This window comes from Dasypus novemcinctus, chromosome 14 (assembly GCF_030445035.2).
Source record: "Dasypus novemcinctus isolate mDasNov1 chromosome 14, mDasNov1.1.hap2, whole genome shotgun sequence".
NCBI classification, from domain to species: domain Eukaryota; kingdom Metazoa; phylum Chordata; class Mammalia; order Cingulata; family Dasypodidae; genus Dasypus; species Dasypus novemcinctus.
In genome coordinates this window covers 53,703,394-53,724,873 of record NC_080686.1, presented here as the reverse complement: position 1 = coordinate 53,724,873, position 21,480 = coordinate 53,703,394, and the positions used below count along the sequence as shown (strand labels likewise).

At 38.6% G+C, this 21,480-nt stretch overlaps 1 protein-coding gene across 1 annotated transcript in view; it reads right to left on the bottom strand.

Moving 5' to 3' along the window:
• LRRC69 (leucine rich repeat containing 69) overlaps positions 1 to 21,480 on the bottom strand; it is a 113,666-nt gene that overhangs the window by 56,866 nt on the left and 35,320 nt on the right. The window contains exons 3-5 of the mRNA XM_004474735.3: positions 19,636 to 19,708; positions 13,987 to 14,182; positions 12,284 to 12,355 (exon numbers count right to left, since the gene is read on the bottom strand). Of these exons, the coding sequence (XP_004474792.1) occupies positions 12,284 to 12,355; positions 13,987 to 14,182; positions 19,636 to 19,708 (341 nt within the window). The remainder of the gene's footprint in view (positions 1 to 12,283; positions 12,356 to 13,986; positions 14,183 to 19,635; positions 19,709 to 21,480) is intronic.

The window sequence follows — 21,480 nt, the reverse complement described above, 5'->3', positions numbered from 1 at the left end:
CTAGAGCAATCAGGAAAGAAAAAAAAATAAAGGCTTCCAAATCAGAAAGGAAGAAATAAAACTTTTGGTATTCTCAGATGATATGATCCTATATTTAGAAATCTACAACAAAGCTGTTAGAGCTAATAAACTATTTCAGTCTTATCAGGATACAAGATCAATACACAAAAATCAGTTGTGTTTCTATATATAGTAATGTGCAATCTAAGGAAGAACCCAGGAAAAAAATTCCATTTATAACAGCAACTAAAGGAATCAAATATTTAGGAATACACCTAATCAAGATTTTAAAGCACTTGTATTCAAAAAACAACAATGCATTGCTAAAACAAATTTTTTAAAAAGACTTAAATAATTGGAAGAATATTCCACGCTCGTGGATTGGAAAACTAAATATCATTACGTTGTCAATTCTACACAAATTAATATACAGATTCAAGGCAACCCTGATAAAAATTCCAACAGCATTTTTTAAACAAATGGGAAACATAATTACCAAATTTATTTGGAAGGGCAAGAGGCCCCAAATAGCCAGCAACATCTTAAAAAGGAAAAGCAAATTTGGAAGACTCTCAGTTCCAGACTTTAAACCATATTACCCAGCTACAGTGGTAAAAACAGCATGGTATTGGCATAAAAATAGACAGCTAGACCAATAGAACTAAACTGATCATTCAGAAACAGACCCTCACATCTATGGACAAGTGATTTTCAACAAAGCTGTCAAGCCCACCCAGCTGGGGCAGAACAATCTATTCAACAAATGGTGCTGGGAGAATTGGATATCCATAACCAAATAAAGAAAGAGAACCCTTATCTCACACCTTATATAAAAATTAACTCAATTATATCAGAGACCTAATTTTTTTTCATTTTTTAAACAGAGACCTAATTTTTTAATGTACAACCATAAAGTTCCTGGAAATAAATGTAGGGAAACATCTTTAAGACCCTGTGGTAGGTGGTGGATTTTCAAACCTTAAACCAAAAGTATGAGCAATGAAAGAAAACATGGATAAATGGGACCTCTTCAAACTTACCCACATTTGTGATTCAAAGAACTTCACCAAGAAGGTGAATAGGCAGCCCACTCAATGGTAGAAAATATTTGCAAACCACATATATGATAATGGTTTGATTTCCATTCAAACCATATAGAAAGAAAGCATATAACTCAACAATAAAAGAGCAAGCAATCCAATTTAAAAATGGGCAAAACACTTAAATAGACATTTTTCCAAAGAGGAAATACAAATTGCCAAAAAGCTCATGAAAAAATGCTCAATATCACTAGCTATTAGGGAAATGCAAATCAAAATGACAATGAGGGAAGCAGCTGTGGCTCAATCAGATGAGCTCCCATTTGCCATATGGGAGGCCCTCGGTTTGTGTCCTGGGGCCTCCTTGTGAAGGCAGGCTCACCAGCATGCTGCAGAGTGCTGCCCAGCTCGCAGATATTGTGGAAAGCCAACTCAGCAAGATGACACAACAAAAAGAAGGGAGACAAGCAAGAACACAGGAGAGGCTGCAGTGAATGGACACAGAGAGCAGACAGCAAGCAAGCTGCAAGGGGGGAGGGGAAATAAATAAATACAGACACAGAAGAACGTACAGCAAATGGACACAGAGAGCAGACAGCACACAAAAAAAGCCACAAAGTGGGGGGGGGTGGTTAAAAAAATGACAATGAGATATCATCTCACACTGCATAGAATAGCCATTATTTAAAAAACAGAAAACAATAAATGCTGGAGAGGATGTGAAGAAATAAGAACACTCCTTCACTGCTGGTGGGAATGTAAACTGGTGCAGCCTCTGTGGAAGACAGTTTGTCAGGTCCTCAGGAGGCTAATTATAGAACTACCATATAATCCAGGAATTCCTCTACCAGGGCTATATCCAGAAGAACTGAAAACTGTGATGTGAACAGGCATTTGCACACTAATGTTCATAGTGGTGTTATTCACAACTATTATTTGTTATTGTTATGGTTTTATTTTATTATTTTTATTTGCGTTTTTTCCTTGGCTTCGTTTTGGGGGAGGTTTGGGATAGCAGAAAGGTTCCACTAGTGGTAGGGGAGGATCGCAGGTGCAGAGTGTTGGTGATGGAGGAATGTGTTGGAAGGGTTGCACCTTGGGCATGCCTTTATGGCATATGAGTATGTTCAAGTGGTCATTGGGCATTGTCTTAGGGGTGGACCCCCACACAATAACCAAAAGAATATTGAATTCCCATCTTGGGAAGTCCTGCTATATTCTCTAATAGAGAAGGAAAAATCCCCTGAGTACATGGGCAGTTCATAGCTAATGAGGTCAGACCCTTATGTCAGACCTTTAATATGGATGGTTGTACTTATGAATCTTTTTTTTGTGAAATTGAAACTTATCCTAGTGTATTAGTCAGCCAAAGGGGTGGTGATGCAAAGTACAAGAAATCTGTTGGCTTTTTAAAAGGGTACTTATTTGGGGTAAAAGTTTATAGCTACAAGGTCCTAAAGAGTCCAACTCAAGGTTGCTTTCTCACCAAAGTCAGTTGCCATGTGTTGAGGTTGCCATGACATGTGATGGTTGCTCATTTCTGCCTGGTTTCTCCTTCCTGGGTTTCTTCTTTCTCCTGGCATAAGGTTCATTTCTTTCTGAGCTTTCTATATCAGTCTTGGCTCTCTTCCCAACAGTTTCTGTAAGCTATCAGGCAAATAGCTCATCTTTCCCCAAGGCCACAGTATAAAAAATTGATGAACTACTCTCCTCTTCTGTGTGTCTTCTTGAGTGAGTGTCCATTTATATAGGCCCACCAAGGGGTGGGGACTCAATCTGACTCACACTTTACTGATGTGGTCAAATCAAAACCCTAATCTTAACAGGTAATTTAATCAGGTGCCCTGTAGCAGTTTTATATGGTTATGAATTCCAAAAATAGATATTGGATTACATTTATAATCTGGTCTGTACCTGGGCATGATTAAGTTATGATTAGGGCTTTCATTGGGCTACGTCATTAGGGCATTGAGTCCCTGTCCCTTGGTGGGTGGGGACTTGCAGAAAAAAGGCACGGCAAAGGACAGAGTTGGAGCTTTTGATGTGAGGGTTCTTAATGTTGGAGTTTGATGTTGAAGTCTTAAGCTGGAGCCCTAGGAAGTAAGCACACAGAGGAAAGGGAAGCAAGCCCTGGGAAGAAAGGAACCTTGAACCCAGAGAGAAGCAAGACCCTAGAAGGGAGGAACCCAAGAATCCTGGACCCTCACAGCCATTGGCAACCAGCTTGCTCCAACATGTTAAAATAGACTTTGGTGAGGAAAGTAACTTATGCTTTATGGCCTGGTATCTGTAAACTCCTCTCCCAAATAAATACCCTTTAAAAAACCAACCCATTTCCAGTATTTTTCATCAGCACCTTTTTGACTGACTAATACACAATTTGGTACCGAGGAGTGGGGAAGTGCTTTTGCAATGACCAAAATGCTGGAATGGTTCTATGAATGGGTAAGGGGTATTTTTTGAGGAATTGTGAGATGCTTGATGGAAAAGCCTAAATTGCTTTGAAGAGAGACTGTTGATAACAATATGGATGCTAAAGAGAGTTTTTATGATGCCTTAGAAGAAAATGATGAAAGTATTATTGGCAACTGAAGGAAGGCAATACATGTTTTAAAGTTGCAGAGAACTTAGCAAGATTAACTCCTGGTGCTTAACAGAAGGCAGAATTTGAAAATGGTGAGCCTGGGCATTTAGCTGAAGAAATTTCCAAAGGAAACCCAGAGAATGAGGCTTGGCTTCTCCTTGCAGTTTACAGCAAAATGCGGGACAAGAGAGATATGCTGAGGACTGACCTGTTGGGCACAAAGAAAACAGAAACTGATTTGGAAATTCCAAGCCTCTGGAAAGCAGGCTCCCAGATGAAAGTGCCCCATTGGAAGACTTAACTAAATCTGGAACTTGTAAATCAGAATTGAAGATGCAGTTATCTCAGAAAAGCTTGTGGAAAGTCTTACTGTCTGATTGTTTGAACCCCTTCTTCTTGCATGCTAAACCTACAAAGTTTTTGAGAGAGCTGTATGAACAAAACCCCTGTCAGTTTGGACTAAAAGGGACATGGAGAGGAGAGATGGAAGGAGAAACAGCTTTAAGAGGAAAACCATGGAAGCTGAGATCTGGAATTAAGACATCACCTTGGGGGAAACAGACTTTGGCCCAGTGGTTAGGGCGTCCGTCTACCACATGGGAGGCCCGCGGTTCAAACCCCGGGCCTCCTTGACCCGTGTGGAGCTGACCATGCGCAGTGCTGATGCGCACAAGGAGTGCCTTGCCACGCAAGGGTGTCCCCCGCGTGGGGGAGCCCCCATGGCGCCGCCCACACTTCCCGTGCCGCTGACGACAACAGAAGCGGACAAAGAAACAAGATGCAGCAAATAGACACCAAGAACAGACAACCAGGGGAGGGGGGGAAATTAAATAAAATAAATAAATCTTTAAAAAAAAAAAAAAGACATCACCTTGGGCCAAGAGAGCCCCACCCATGTGTACAGAGAGGGTGAGTTTATATGAGCAACTGAAGAGGGTGGATGTTCCCACCCAATGTTTTTGGAGAGTTTTGCCATCCCAGGGTACAGAGAGGGTGGAGCACATTTTCCAAGGATTAGGGCAGTTAGGCCAGCACCCCACAGGTCTGAGAGGGGTGGACTGGTCCCCCAAAGGTTGGGAAGGCCAGGTGGTCAACTCATTGCTCTGAGAGGGTTGAGCCTTTCTGCCAAATGTTAGGGGGAATGTTATCTTCACATCACTGTACTAGGGGGGTTAAGACTGTAACCCAAGGATTGGGTAAGGTGTGGCAATCACCCCAACACTCTTGGAGGGAGAGGTCTGGAGCTTGGTTGACACCCAAATGCTTGATGAGTATGGAACCAAGAAAATGACCACTGGGCAAGCATGTGGAAAGGATGATTTCCCATAAGTCACCAAGGAGAAGAAGCCATCATCATAAGAATGACTCTCAGACTGAAATCAAATGGAGGATGCCCTGCAGGTTTACTGAACTGTAGAGGACCCATGACTCAGTTTCCCTCCCAATTTCTTCTTATTGTAATGAAAATGTTTATCCTTGTCCATTTGTGTAGTGGAAACAGATAAATTTTTTTTAAGTTTCAGAGGTCTATAGCAGACAGGACGTCACCCCAAGACAAACTATTTCTATAAATTGATTGTGATATGATTTAGTACTTGCATTGTTACTGATTTAGGCTTTTTTTCAAATATGTAATGTCTTTTTGGAATTCATAGTGTGGAGTGTAGCAGTTTGATGTGGTTATGAATTCCAAAAATAGATATTGGATTATGTTTGTAATCTGGTCTGTACCTGGGCCTGATTAAGTTTTGTTTTTTTTTTTTAAAGATTTATTTATTTATTTCTCTCCCCTTCCCCCCCAACCCCAGTTGTCTGTTCTCTGTGTCTATTTGCTGCGTCTTCTTTGTCCAGTTCTGTTGTCAGCGGCATGGGAATCCGTGTTTCTTTTTGTTGTGTCATCTTGTTGCGTCAGCTCTCCATGTGTGCAGCGCCATTCCTGGGCAGGCTGCACTTTTTTTCGCGCTGGGGGGCTCTCGTTACGGGGCGCACTCCTTGCGCATGGGGCTTCCCCATGCAAGGGACACCCCTGTGTGGCACGGCACTCCTTGTGTGCATCAGCACTGCACGTGGGCCAGCTGCACACGGGTCAAGGAGGCCCGGGGTTTGAACTGCGAACCTCCCATGTGGTAGATGGATGCCCTAACCACTGGGCCAAGTCCGCTGCCCCCTGATTAAGTTATGATTAGAGCTTTGACTGGGCCACATCATTAGGGTGTTGAGTCCTTGACTCTTGGTGGGTGGAGACTCGCAGATAAAAGGCATGGCAAAGGACAGAGTTGGAGCTTTTGATGTGAGGGTTCTTAATGTTGGAGTTTTGATGTTGGAGTTTGATGCTATAGTCTTAAGCTGGAGCTCTGGGAAGTAAGACACAGAGGAAAGAGAAGCAAGCCCCAGGAAGAAAGGAAACTTGAACCCAGAGAGAAGCAAGACCCTGGAAGGGAGGAACCCAGGAATCCTGAACACTCTCAGCCATCGGCAGCCAGCTTGCTCCAACATGTGAAAACAGACTTTGATGAGAGAAGTAACTTATGCTTTATGACCTAATATCTGTAAACTCCTATCCCAAATAAATACCCTTTATGAAAACCAACCCATTTCCTGTATTTTGCATCAGCACCCATTTGGCTGACTAATATATGCCCTTTAATTGAGTCCATTATAATCGAAGGGTATCACTTGCAGAAAAGACTAGTTTACAAATATATAATTTCTTTTTGGGGAATTCAGAAATAATCTCAATCTGCCACACATAGTGTTATATTTTGCCTAAGTGTTACCTCCTGAAAGCCTCCTTGTTGCTCTAATATGGACTCTAAACCAAACTCAGCATATAAATACACTACCTTTCCCTGGCATGGGACATGACTTCCAGGGATGAGCCTCCCTGGCACCGAGGGATTATTACTAAGCCTCAACTAGCAATGCATTTGGAAAACTGACCTTGATCAAAAGGGGGAAATATTAAATACAAATGAGTTTTTATGGCTAAGAGATTTCAAAGTGAATCATGAAGTCATTCTAGAGGTTACAATTATGCATATCTTAGCAGGATCTCATTGTCTGACACAGTAAACAATGCCACAACAACAGGGCTCCTGAGTGCTTTAGAGACATCTAGACACTACTGGCAGGACAGTGTCAGGAATTTGGCACTCTGTCAGTGGGTCTTACTTTGGAATATATGCTCCCCAATGTAACAGTTAGACTCATTTATAATTTCCCTACACATGGCTCTCCTGCCCCCTTTTATTTGAATCTATAATTAGCACCATACTCATTAAATGTATGTATACTTACACTTAAATCTTCCATTTGTTCATATTTCAGTGGAGCCCTGAACCTCAGCAGAGTTGCAACACTTACTCTCCAGTTCATTGGATGAGCCCAGGACAATTAAAAAAGGATTATGATGGACAATGCCCATGTAAAATCAGAGAGTATCCACAACTGCAAGCAAGACTGTTCTATCCATCTGTCCATCATTGAGAGGGGGATCTGAGCCCCTTCTCAACCAGAAAAAAGGAGTGGGCATCATCATCCCAAAATCCTCAATATTGAGGAATGAACAAACATAAGGGGGAATGCAACTAGGACTAGACTTATGATCATTCTAGCAATGGAAGAACATGTATAATTGACATAAAGGCAGTGACCACCAGAGGTTCTGAGGGGAGAGAGAGGGAAGAATAAGTGCAATACTGTACATTTTTAGGATATTGGAATTGCCCTGCATGACATTTATCAAAACCAATAAAATTGTGTGGTGCAAAGGGTCAACTATAGACTGTAGTTAGTAGCAATGCATCTGTATGTGTTCATCAATTGTAACAAAGGACAAATGTACCACATTAATGAAAGGTATTATTAATGGAGGAAAGTGTGGGAGGGGGAGGAGGTGGGGTATACGGGAATCTCCTACATTTTTGATATAACATTTATATAATCTAAAGCTTCCTTAAAAATAAAAATAATAAAAAAGATGTAATGTGTTAATAATAGGGGGGTATGGAGAAAATACATCAAATGTATGTTATAGACCATAGTTACTTGTAATAATCTAATGATATTTTCTTATAATTTGTAACAAATGTTCCACAACAATGTAGTGTTTTGGTGGAGGGATGTTGCATGGGGATTCCACACATGTGCATGACTGTTTCGTAGGTTCACAACCTCTCTATCAAAAATATGTTTTTAAAAAAGCTATTGAATATCAAATAAATTTGATAACATTCAAAATTACTTTGCAAACTTGCAAATTACTAGATAATTGCAGAGTACTGATTTGAAAAGATAGCTTTTAATGTCATATCTCAATCTGAAAAGCAGCTATAATAGGTCAGGCTATTAGATATGTGGCTATTGGAGAATTCTGTCCTAGAATATTACAGAAATGTAATTGTTTTCTGTTAGGTCTGCAGTGTCTTATATATGATATTTTGTTACATACTTGACATCAGAGGCAAACCTCATTATGTCCTTGGTGATTATCATTAAAGTTTTATTTCACTTTTGTCAGATCAATGCTTTCTTCAAAGCATTGCAGTTTGAATAATAACTGGGCTCCCAAGGGAAAGAGGAGCTAGAGAAAGAAGATATTTGTTTATAAGAAACACAATCATTGTTTCAAGGGAATTAAAGAACTCTGTAGTTTACTTTTCTCCCTGTTCAAAGGACTGAATCAAAACTACTTCACAGACTGAGTTTTCTACCCTTTCTTTCAGAATCTACAGAAAGAGGTTAGTAACCCTTTCTTCTCAGAAATCTCATTATGATATTTATCTAAAGCCTTTCTGCGACAAATAAATAGGGATTTTGTTTGTTTGTTTACATTGTGAAAAGTTATGAAGGCAACAGGTTACTCTTCTCTTTCATATTTTGAGAGCAACTAGTAAATGACCACCTACCCCTACCAGCTTCCTTTTTCTCTATGCTAATGCCAGTTTCTTTATTTATTTTTTCTTAATTTTAATTTCAGTATGATCTCTCTAGGGCCCATTTCAATTTATAGAGCTTTCTTCAAACTCAAATCTCAAAGTTCCTACAGGGTAACATTCATATTTGTTTACTTGCCTCCTCAGAGTTCCCTGAGTGTAGGAATTCTTCAAATTTTCAAACCCAGCACTTAAAGAGAGTTTGTCACAGATAGGTACTCAATAAATGTTTGCTGGATTTAATTTTCATGTAAGAACCAGAGAGCAGAGTTATATTTATTATACAGATAGATGCTAAATAAAGTACTTAAGTTCCTTGTTCTACCCAAGCTTTGTTTTCTGCACTATCTGAACAAGAGGCACTGTTTCCATACATTCATTGACCACTGTCCACCCAAGTCATATTATAGAAATGCTGTGTTCCCAAAACAAGATGCAAATAAAAGACATTTTATTTCAGATCATCCTTTTCTTCAGAACCTTGTTCATTCAAAATCTAAGTCCAATTGCAACAATATATAAAAAAGTGAAAAAAACAAAAATATGATAAAGAGAAGGGAGGAGAGTATCTAGTCATTAAAAATCACATCATTGAAGAATATATGTTAATAAAAATGTTCTATATATAATGTTAAGTGAAAAGCAAGATACATAATACTATACGCAGTAAAAAAGCAAGATACATACTTCCACAAATAATATGCATTCAATTTTATTGTTTCTAAAGGGCATATATAAAAAATGAGATGCTTAAAGGAAAAAACAAGTATTTATAGGAAGTAAACCTAAAGGCAACTTGCTTACATCTTGCTTCTTCTTTCCTTCCTTCCTCCCTCCCTGTCTTGCTTTACCTTATCTTACTTTACTTTGCCTTGCCTTACCTACTTTTCCTTTTTAGATTTCACATAATGAACAACTTACTTGATAATCAGAAAAAAGCTTTTCATAAAAGGATATGTGAAGACTGGAGAGTTAAATGATTGGAAAGAAAACAATTATCTTAAATTAAATCTATAGTATCCTCATTCACTCACTGTGGCAGTTTGATATTGTTTATGAATTCCAAAAATAGGTATTGGATTATGTTTGTAAACTGGTCTGTTCCTTCAGGCATAATAGATTATATTGGATTTAGAAGTTTTACTTTTACTTGATTAAATAATGATTAAGGCTTTGATTGGGCCACGTCAGTAGAATATGGCATCCCTGCCCCTTTGGTGGGTGGGGACCCACAAAGAAACTGCAGGGAAGAGAAGGGAGGTTGGGATTTTGATATTGGAGCCCAGAAAGTAAACACACAGGAGAAGAAAAGAAAGGAATAGATACGGCTCCTTAGACACGGCAGAAGCCCTGGGAAGAGAGACACCTAATAGTCTATAGCTGGCCTTATGGAGAGAGCACAGCAGATGTGCCCAGAGAGAAATGAGCCCCTGAAAGAAAGGAATCCAGGAAGCCTGAACCTTTGGAAGACGTTGGCAGCCATCTCCAACATGTGGCAACAGACTTTGGTGAGGGAAGTAACTTATGCTTTATGGCCTGATAACTGTCAGCTTTAGCCCAAATAAATACCCTTTATAAAAGTCCACAGATTTCTGGTATTTTGCATCAGCACCCCTTTGGCTGACTAATACATCCATGAAGCACAGGACACTTGCAAACTCTCAAAATTTTGACATGTCTTAAGAATTGGATATCCAGTAATTTCATCTGAGTCACTGAGTATATACTTAAATTACTCAATGATATATAAGATCATGAAGTTCAGCAACAGAGTTTTGCTTTCTCTCCACCATTCTGCTACTCATGACATCTTTTGAATATTTGAATGATACTTCCTTAAAAAGGAAATTCATACATTGAAATTAAATATAATGAAGAAAATGAAACTAATCCATATATAATGTGATGGAGTGGTCATAGAATGGAAACTTTCACTTTTATAATGTACTTCTGTATTGCTTGAAATTTTTAGAAGAATGCATAATTTGTAAATTTTTTTTAAATTGAAAGTTTAAATCAAGGAAAGAAATAAAAGCTAAGGAAAGAAACTAAAATCCCAATTTATTAGAGCTGACTACATGATAATAAAAAACTAATGCCTCTCTAAAACAACTAATTCTCTATGTGATAATGAGAGCATTGTTCTTAATAGTTACATAATCCAGAAAAACTCTGATTCAATGCATATGACATTTATAATTGTTCCATTGTCTTACTATCTTAATGCAGAACTCCATTTAATGTACTTTCTTATATAAAAATCCTGAGGAAAATTCAGTCCATGTTCTTCATTTCTATACTACCCTGATTCCTAAAAACATGGTCTAATTGTTGTTAAAGTTAACTACCTTTATTTTGATGCTTATGTATCACTGATAATCACAGCATGACCTAGAGTCAGCTATTTATTCTCCATGTTCATCACTTGCCCCATTGGTTGCTCCATCTATCAAATGTGGAAAACTCATTTAATGTGTACTAGTTGGACCAAAGCTAGGATGAGTTCAAAGAATATCTTATTTCAGACTAATTACTAGAAACTCTGAACTAGACATTACAAAAAGTAAAACCAGCTTAGATCCTGCCAAAATTACTCTGAATTAATGGTACCTGAATTAATGTTTTATCAAAGTTGTAAGTACAGAATTACTTGGTAGAAGAAAGAGTAAACCAATGGTGCACCTAGGGTTCATACTGAATGTAATTTAAGGAGGTTACTTAAATTTACTCATTTAATAAGTATTTATTGAATATTATTCAATTTATTGAGTTGAAATTCAAGAAACTGCATAGAGGTCAAATGAAGTATTTCGAAAGAGTTATTCTCGCATACCCTACAATGGCACCATGGAAGAGACAGAGCCTGGAAGTCAGGGAAGGAATCACAGGGCAAAAGAGTTGAACTACAGGATGAACAGACCTAAAGGATGAATAGAATCTTAGAGAGTCAATATTAATAAAACTATTAATATTCTTACTAAGCTTATTAAACTTTCAAAACTTTATACTTTTCCTAAAATACAGACATTATCCTTATTTTTTCATATTTGACCATCTTCACTATAAATGCTTGTTCTAGTGAGCCAAAAGGACTGAAACCTCAAATCAGTCAGAGAAAAAATAATTAATAGCAACAACTATGTATTAAGCACCTTTTGGATTGATGGGCTTCTGATTATTACCTTGCATATGCAAACATGTTTGCTCAGATTTTAAAATAAAATATGAAATACTTCAATTTCTTTCCCAAAAGTTAGAAGTTGCCAAGACCAACTGCTTCTCAACTATTCGAAAAAAGCAAAATCAAAATTTATTTCCAAGTGGGAAAAAAGTACACTTTTCATTGTTTATGGCTTAAAAACAACTTACTAAAGTGTCACCTTTGGATTAAATACAAGGGATAAAAAATCATGCTCTGGAAAATAATATTTTCAGAAAATCTGAAATCAGTGTAGAATAACAAAAACATTTAATCATAACTGGTACTTTAAAATATTTATGATAGCAATTAAAGTTCACATCAAAATAGGTCAGCAGGCATAGAAAACAAAGGAAGGAGTGGGGAAAACTGGTTTTGAAATTTTAGAACAAAGTAAATCTTTGAGTCATTTATTTAACTCAAGTTTTCAATCACTACGGGTTTTACTGGTTGGCCATATTTTTCTATTCCCAATAGCATAAACAAAATTAATTTTCAATTATAATAGAAAATTGACTCTACTTACTCCTGGTGGAAATATCTGAATAATATTTCCAGCTATGTCTAGGACTCTTAAGTTTTTAAGATCACAAAGTCCCTGTGGCAGAAAACAAAAGAGAAATTTTTTAAAAAATCTGTATTTTAGAGTCATGAATGTTTCACTTAAATTCAAACTTGATGGAGGTGACCACCTTTTCTAACACATGGGTCAATTTAGTACATTCTCTGTGAGAAGAGACTATGTCCTGGATAGTCAGATTATTTAAAATCTTCATTTCCTCTGACCACCCCAGGGCAACATAACATGGTGGCTAAGAGATTACTTCTGGGTTCAAATCCCACCTCTCATACTTAGTAGCTATGTAACTATGGTCAAGTTTTTCAATTTTTATACTTCAATTTCCCTTTTTGTAAAATGGAAATGCTATTAGAAGCCTCTACATCATAGGGTTGTTGAATGGATTAAATTAGTTACTAATTGGAAAGTGCTAATTAAAGGTCCTAAAATGTAGTGAACACTCAATGGGCATCAATTACCTATCATTATAATAGAAAGAACTTCGAGAAACAGAAAATGTGTAATCCTGGAAAATTGTCTCTCTTCACAATTCCACCAGCATTATGACAGCAACCTCATAGTTAGCACTGTGCTAACACAACTCTTTCTTCAGAAAGTAAATAAAATCTGTTACTGTCTATTTTCATGCCCAATGTCACCACATGGGTGTTATGATATATTTGCTGTCTGGTATTTCTACCAGCAAGCAAGGCTGAGTGGGGTTGTTTTTGTTTTTTGTTGTTTTTTAAAAGAAATATCAGAAACCTTTTTAAAATGTGAAAACTAAAGGTATGATATACTAAATGTTTCCAAGGGCAGTAGAAATATTTCTCTAATGTTACTCTTGTTTTGATAGCAAAAACTCTCCCTAGGGAGATGATATGACTCTTTAGTCATTCCAATTGTGTTTTCCTCTTTGGTCCACACAGGTTGGGGTCTCCGGAAGCAGATGCTGAGCTGGAGTTTGGAGTGCTTTAATTAATAGGATCCACTCCAGACCCTAACCCCACTCACAGAATCTGAAAGGAAGAACCCCAGGGGAATAGCATCTGGTACTCTCTCCCTTCCTGCCCTTTCTTTTCCTGCTAGTGCCTCCCACTGACCATTTCCAAGAGAAAGCCAAAGGACAAAGTAACTTTTTATGCCTATACAGCTCAGTCTCCCAAGCACAGAGAAGGTTGGAGAAAGATGGAGATTGGATATGGAGGAAGAAGGGAAATATCCAGCACATATTCCACAGCCATAAAACACTTATATCTTGTGATATATATAGGGTTGTCAGATAAAATATAGGACACTCACTAAAATTTAATAGTCAGTTAAATAATGATTTTTTTTGGTCAAAGTATGCCCCATGCAATAATTTGAACATACTGATACTAGAAAATTATTTGCCATTTATCTGTAAATCAAATTCAGGTGAGCATCCTGCATTTTTATTTGCTGAATCTGGCAGCTCTAGCTAAGTGGAACAATTTAAGTTATAACTGTCCTCCTCTCCCATAAGGATTTGGAAATCAACTATCTCTAACCTAAGGGAAAACAAGTGACAAATACTCAAAGGCTTATACTCAGATGCCCAAATCTATTCTACAACCACCCCCATCATTTTCAAATGAGTTCCTTTCCAACAACAACAACAAAAACTTCTTTTTCCACATGTTGCTTACCTCTGGCAAACAAGCAATGTTGTTCCTGACCAGAAAAAGCTTCTGGAGATTCCTCAAGAACTTAATCTCTTCAGGTAGGCAATTGAGTTGATTGTAGTTAAGTTGAAGTTCAGAAAGGTTCTCAAGGAAACAAAGCTCTCTAGGAATGCTTGTTAGCTGGTTATAATTTACACTCAAATATGTAAGGCTTTTTAATCTAAGAAATAAACAAGGTATATGAATAAAATGCACAATAAAAAACCCATCGTATAGACACCACATAGCAGAAGCTATGTGTGTATCATTCATTTTTTAACAAATCAATTTTATTGATACATATTAATAAAACATAAATCCATTCAAAATATACAATCAGTAGTATTGAAAATAATCTCATAGTTGCACATTTATCATTTCAATAATTTTAGAGCATTTTCATTATTCCAGTAATAATAATACTACTAAAAGCCAAAAATGAAACAAATAAACAAAACTCATCAACTCTCAATCTCTCTGTGCTTTTGGTATCAATTTATTTTTTGCAGCCTATCTGAACCTTACTTGAATCAAGTCTTCACAACTACTGAGAACATACAAACATTAAAAGTCTTCACTGTAATTTATTTTTCAAGATCTTTTAAAATGAGCTGGATTATTTTTAAATTATGTTATATAATCAAAACGTAGAGTTAAAATAATAAAATTCTATTTTCACTCTATGTACATACATATACACATACGCATACAGTAACAAATAGGTGTGAGCACTGCTTAGATACAAAGGTATAAAAGCCAAAAGTTCTGCCCTTATACATATCATGGGTCTAGAAGGAAATATTAGATGGAGCCATAAAATAGGGACAGAAATTTCATAAGACAGGGGGAGAAATATTAAAGAAATTTGATTCTGTAGTTGCAGATTTGGTGTCAAGGAATTCCTGACACCAAATTATTTTGGAATAAATGCTTATTAAAACAAGCATTTTGGAAGAATTGGCATGTTGAACTTGATCCAGAATAATAGAACTTGTAAAATTAAGGCAACAAGAAGGAATAGTAAGCTGAGAAAATATTAGAGCAAAGAAGCAAACAAAATTGGCACTACTAAGGATATGCTAAAATATCTGTGCATTAAATTTAATTATCAGCACAACATTGAGTTTGTAATCATTGCCTTTGTTTTACAATAAGATCAGAGACAGTAAATATATGACTCACCCAAATTACCCCATTAGCAGTTAGTGTCAAGATTCAAATGCAGATGGATGTGCATGCAAAGTTAAGAGTGAAGATATACAGTGTATGCAAGGTTAAGTGTGTTCAAATTGAAATAGCAAAATAAGGAGAGGATGTGCTTATGCAGTTGGAACTAGGTGATTAGAGGTTAAGGAGTGATCAGTACTAAGTGAATAGGATTTGGGGGCAGACGCTAGACAAACTAGTAGAAGTCATGTGACTAGATGGGATTGACAAAGACTAAAAGAAAAGAGAGAGATGGAAATGTGAGCATTTGGCACAAAGAAAGGCAGCCAGAGAAGTCATAGATATAGAAGTAGAAAAACCAGGTTAGCAAGGAACCTGTAACTGGGATAACCCAAATGTCCATAAATAGGAGAAAAGACATAATCTGTAGTATAATCATGCAGTGAAACGCTACTCAGCATAAACATAAAAGAATAAAGTACAGATAAGTACAACAGTATGGTGATTTTCAAAAATATTTTGTTGATCAAAAGAAATACATGAGTATATACCGTATGATTCCATTCATCTAGTTCTAGAACAGGAAAAATAATTTATAGAGGTAAAAATCAGAATAGGTTGCCTATGGGAGTATGAATTTTCTCTAAGGGTAGATGAGGAAATTTCTGTGTTGAGGGAAATGTTTTATTGTTTTATGCTTTATTGTTTTATATTTTATTGGGGTGCTTATACTTGTCAAAAATAACTTAATTGCACAATCATGTTTTTTATGTAATTTTTATTCAGCACAGCAAAAGACCATTAGATTTGGTTACTTAAAAGACACTAATGATCTTTGAAGAAGATATCCAGTAGAATGGAAAGGAAGAAGAGAATTTATAAAGGGTAAGTAGGAAGCAAAAGCAATAGACTGCACTTTAGAGAAATTTGGCTATGAAGGTAAAGAGAGAAAATAAGGAAGCAAGAGAGGAAAGAGAAGTGGATCAATGGAGAAAATGAGGTTGACAAGAGGGCAACTGAGGGAACCCAAATTTCTCAGCAAAATGGAAAGCAAATTCCTGTGCAGAGAGACTACTCAGGGTCAAAGAAAGGTGATCCAAGGCTTAACGGAAGTAAACGAGATGTGTGAATTAGGTCCTGTGGGGTAAGGGACAGGGTGTTTTCCCCCACAAATCATTGCTATAATCACTATTATAATTGACCCTTCTTAGGATTGCTATATTAAGGGAGTTGGCTTTCCTTTTTTGGGGTGGGGTGGGGGTTGCTTTGTTTTGCTGGTAATAAAATGAGCTTAGAGCATATTGTAAGTGTCTTGTTGAGAGTATGAAGTGTGTACCTTTCACTTTTGTGAGTAAAGAGGAGGGTGGGAATCGAGCATCTGCTGCGGTCACCCCTCGGGCTGAAGTGTGGTTTGCTGGCCTGGCAGGGGAGCAGCCGCGGTAGGCCTAATTCCAAGCCGCTGCCCCCATAATAGGGTGGCTGGTCGGACTCACCGCCACCCCTGAAGGGAGCTCGGCATGGGCGCAGAGTGCCCTCGAGCCTCCCCTTCTCGGCAGCCATGCTTCCGCGGCCGCCCCTCCTCCCGGATAGCGCCACACGATGCCTTATGAGGCAACACCCTTCTTCTTCTTTCTCCCTGCGCAGGCGCAGGGCAGAAGATTCCAGTCTGCCCTCCCCCCGCCCCCAACAGCAGCAACAGCCAGGCACAAGGCGGGAAACTCAAGTCCGCCCTCTACCCCAGCAACAGCAGCCACCAATCACTAAACCCTGCCATTTCCCCCAGCAACAGCAACAGCCAATCCCTAACCACCACCCCTCCCCCGTCCAGTACCTCCCACTGACCTTTCTCCGGCAACCAATCAGAACAGGGCGTGGCTTCGACCAATCAGCCTTCCCCAGCCCCTATAAAACTGTTGCCTCTCCCTCAATAAAGTTGGACTTGTGTGTTTACCCCTTCTCCGCGGTAGTTCTTCTGCCATGCGCCCTCCAGTCCTGAGAGCCCCCGACAAGGACCTGGCCTCCCTTGTCCCCAGTTCGTCGCCTGCTTCTCTGGGCGACCCCGTCAGCCGAACCGCGCAACCCCTGTGAGACCGACCCCTCGTCTGCTGCCGGACCAACCCCTCGTCCCAAGTGGGACCGACCCCTCGTCCCAAGCGGGACCGACCCCTCATCCAAAGCTGGACCGACCCCTCGTCCGCAGCCAGACCCCACCTCTACCGACTGAGCAAACCGTCGCAATCTGCCACTGTTCCCATTTCCACAGAACAGGAGAGAGCTTCCACCCTCCCAAAGGTAAAACAGCAGAAAGGACACTTACACCTTTTCCCTGCCCTCCATCCTCCCCAGTAAGCTGAAGAGTAACTTCCCTGCACAGCAAATTAGGAGAAAGAACTGAGACCGTTGCCTTAGGCCCCTTCTCCCTCCTTTTTTGGGATGGATTCTGTCCCAAGGATGTCCATGTTCTCCTTTTCTTCCTTTGTAGTAGCTCTGTCCATGCCAGAGTTAAGTGATAAAGTGGTAAAACTCTCCTGCCCAAGTTAGATTTGAAGCCCTACCATACTCTGCAGGTTAAGCAAGCCAATAAACAAAACTACTCTCTCTCAATCCTAGGTTCTGAACAAATTACTAAAACATGGAGATCAGAGTGAAGGAAATTAGAACATCAGCAGTGGCATGGATCATGCTGGTGTGACCACCTCAAACTCCCTGCTCTCCTTCCTCTGCATTAAATCTACCCACCAGTCCCAGCCTTCCGTTTGGAGGTGAAGGGAAGGTGGCTGCCCTCTTCCTGGCAGGGCAAGAGGAGGATGCCACGTCATTCATGCCTGATTTTTTTTCCCCCAGAATAACCAATAATTTGCTCTTTTATCTCAGGAAGGGAGTCAATGAGGGAAAAAGAAATAAGCTCAAATAAAACTAACAGCCAATAATAAGAGCTAACATTCATACAATACTTACTGTGTCCCAGGCTGAACCCCAAATACCTAATATAGATTAGCTTGTTTACCCCCTCAAAATAATCCTATTAAATAGGCACTATTGTTTTTCTTGTTTTGCAGATGAATGCAGTAAAGTATAGAAAGGTCAAGAAACTTTTCCAGTGTCAGAAAATGGAATCCTGGTTTAGGAGGAGAACAATTCAGTTTATATCTAGGGCCCAGCCACAATATAGACAAACTAGAATGAGCAGTAAAAGAGCATGGACCTATACATTCTGCAAACCTCCTTTTTTCAGTGAAAGCTTTTGTTCACTTTTCTAACTTACCACATTAGATTATACAATTCCTTGAATGTGGTACTTTGTATACAAAAAGAGTGAAGTTTACTAAATTGTGAAATCATAACATGTTATAACTTCAAGTACTCTGAAGTTCATTTCAAAATTCTTCCTTTAGTGATGAGGAAGCTGAGGTCAAGGGCAGTTAAACTACTTGCTCAAAGCCATAAAGCTAGTTGCCGAAAGATATGACCTGACCCTAGTTCCCCAGATTTTCCAAGGGTGCTTTTTAATTATATTGTCATCAATGCATAAATTGATGGATAAAGTATGCTAAATAAGTAAAATAACAAGCAGATAACTATTGGTATTTTCATTGCTATAAATATTCTTCTTCTACATAAATTAGATTAATTCATACTTTTTCTAGTTGCTCTAACTTAAAACATAACTTTCCTTAGGAAAGTCTATTTGGGAAGCGTAATGCATTGGCTAGAGACATAGACAAGTGAATTGGAATCTAGTTTAGGTGCTGCAGAAAGCCCTATGTTTGAGGACTGTTCATAGCTTTTGTAGCTTCCTCCAAAACTCTGTGTGCTCTTACTTTGTAATACATCTGTATCTGTTCAAGAGGCACTAAAAAGAGCCTCCAAAGTAAACCCCAACAGAGTTCTCTCTCCATCTGTCATAGGAAAATCCCAAGAGGGAGTTTTGCTTGCAGAAGGTCAAGGCCATCAGCTGGCTCCAGAAAGGCCCTGTAATGGCAGCCTGTCTGTGCAGATGTTCAGGAGAAGAGAAAACTACATTTTTTTGTTATTGTTAACAATAATAAAATGTGTGTTTTTTTTAAATGAGAGTAACATCTTGGTTTTAAATCCTTTGCTTTTATATTACCTTTTCCATCAAGCTCAAAATGGCTTATAACACTCATGTGAAATAAAATTTAATGTCCACAATTCCATAGCTGAGCAAGCCCTAAGTACTCCAGGGCTGGGAAATCAGCAACGCAGTCGGCTTTAGAACTTTATGTTTCAGTGCCCCACTTGTACACTTAGACTATCCAGTTGGGCTGTTTCTAATTTCTCTGAAGTGTTTTAGGAATCATCTGCTTAAAATTAGTGACATGCCCAGTCATTCAGGTCCCTCTTTGCTATGCATAAGCCCTAGAGCACTTGTGCCAGGCACAGCACGTTCAGGTGACCTGGAGGAGTGGGGCATGTTTAACCAAGTATCACCATAAACAAAATTACCTGCTGACTTCTTGAGGAAGGCACATAAGTAGATTGTTGTTCAGATTAAACAGGATCAAATTTTCTAAGCCATCTGTTAGAAAATAATTTGTCATTTTATCCATCTGTTAGAAAATAATTTTTCATCACATTTCTATATATCTTGGTTTTCCTTCTCATTCTTGCCTTGGCCAAGGCTCTTTGGCTGCTGGCAATCGATATCCTCTTAAACTAGCTTAAGCAAAACTAGGGAATTTGTCATAAAATTACAGAGCAAAGTCATGGTGTCTAAATGGCAGAGGGTACAGCTAGCCTCACCACAAAATCTGAACCAGGAGCTAAAAGGCACCCAGACCCCAGAAATTTATTCTCTGGGCATCTCTGCCAAATATATAGTTTAGTGTCTCATTACAGCTTCTCTTAGTTTCATATTCATATTCATATTCATTCTCTTTCTCTTTCCTTTCACTCCTTTTTCTCTTTTTAACAGATTTTCTCTATTTTTCCGTATATTCTTGGCTATCCCACAACTCCTGAGTTTGAATGGTCCCTGAGAGGGAAGACAGGGTTCTCAAACCCAAATGCCTACAGGAACCAAGCAGATAAACCAAAACCTTGCTGGGTGCCTGGGACGAGCTGGGCTGAACCAGAAAGCACATGTCTTATCCTATAGGGTAGCTGCCATCACATAGGAATGAGATCCCAGTGTTGCCTAATCTTTTTAAAAGCAAACAACGAAAGAGCCACAGATCCAGACTTTCATGTGAACTCTCCTGATTTGCTCATTTTGGTACCTAATTAAATTTTTTAAAAGGCAGATGAAACAGAACGAACTTAGCTGAGAGCTGGATTCACCAACTTGAAATTCTGTCGTAGGTAATGGGATGATTAAACCAATTAGTTGTAGACTATCACAAACCCCAAGAAAGAGAATCTGGCAGCCTGAGCTTGGGTCACAGGCCTGGCCCTGATCCAGTCTTCTTTGGTCAGGGAGAGAGAGTCATGGATTCAAGGAGGCTGCCTGGCCCCACGCTGCTTATGGTGCTCAACTCCCGGGCAGGTAACTACTCCTGCCTCAGGTTAATCAGGAACATAGAATGTAATTTATGTCAATCACCAGGGTTTTTCTAAGAGCAACACCCCAAAACTCAATAATAATAGGAATTAAAGACATTCAGGGCAAAACTCAATAATAATAGGAATTAAAGACATTCAGGGGCACTATAAACTATATTTTAAATACATATGAAAGCCTAACCTCTTATTTAAAATTTAAGCAACATAAAAACCTTTCTGTATATAACCTCAAATTAGCATGTTAGGATGCTTAATATTGATTATACGCATCAGGTTGTACTTAAATTTGTCCCCTCACTATAGGTCATAAATATTATTGTCTTTTTAAAATAGATTTTACTTTTTAGGTTTAGGTTTACAGAAAAATTGTACAGAAGTACAGAGTTCTCATATACCCTTACTGCCCCCCACCTGCCACCTGCACACAGATTTGCCTGTTATTAACTTCTAGCATTAGTGCAGTACGTTTGTTACAATTGATGAACCAATATTGATACATTCGTGGTAACTAAGGTCCATTGTTTATATTAGGATTCACTCTTGTGTGGAACAGTTCTATGACAAATGTATAATGTCATATATCTGCCACTGCAGTATCACACAGTGTATTTCACTACCCTGAAAGTGCCCTGCATGCCACTTATTCATCCCTTCACCCTTCCCCTTGAAACCTTGGCAACCATTGATCTTTTTTTTTTTTAAGATTTTTAAAAAATTTATTTCTCTCCCCTCCCCCCAGTTGTCTGTTCTCTGTGTCCGTTCACTGTGTGTTCTTCTGTGTCTGCTTGT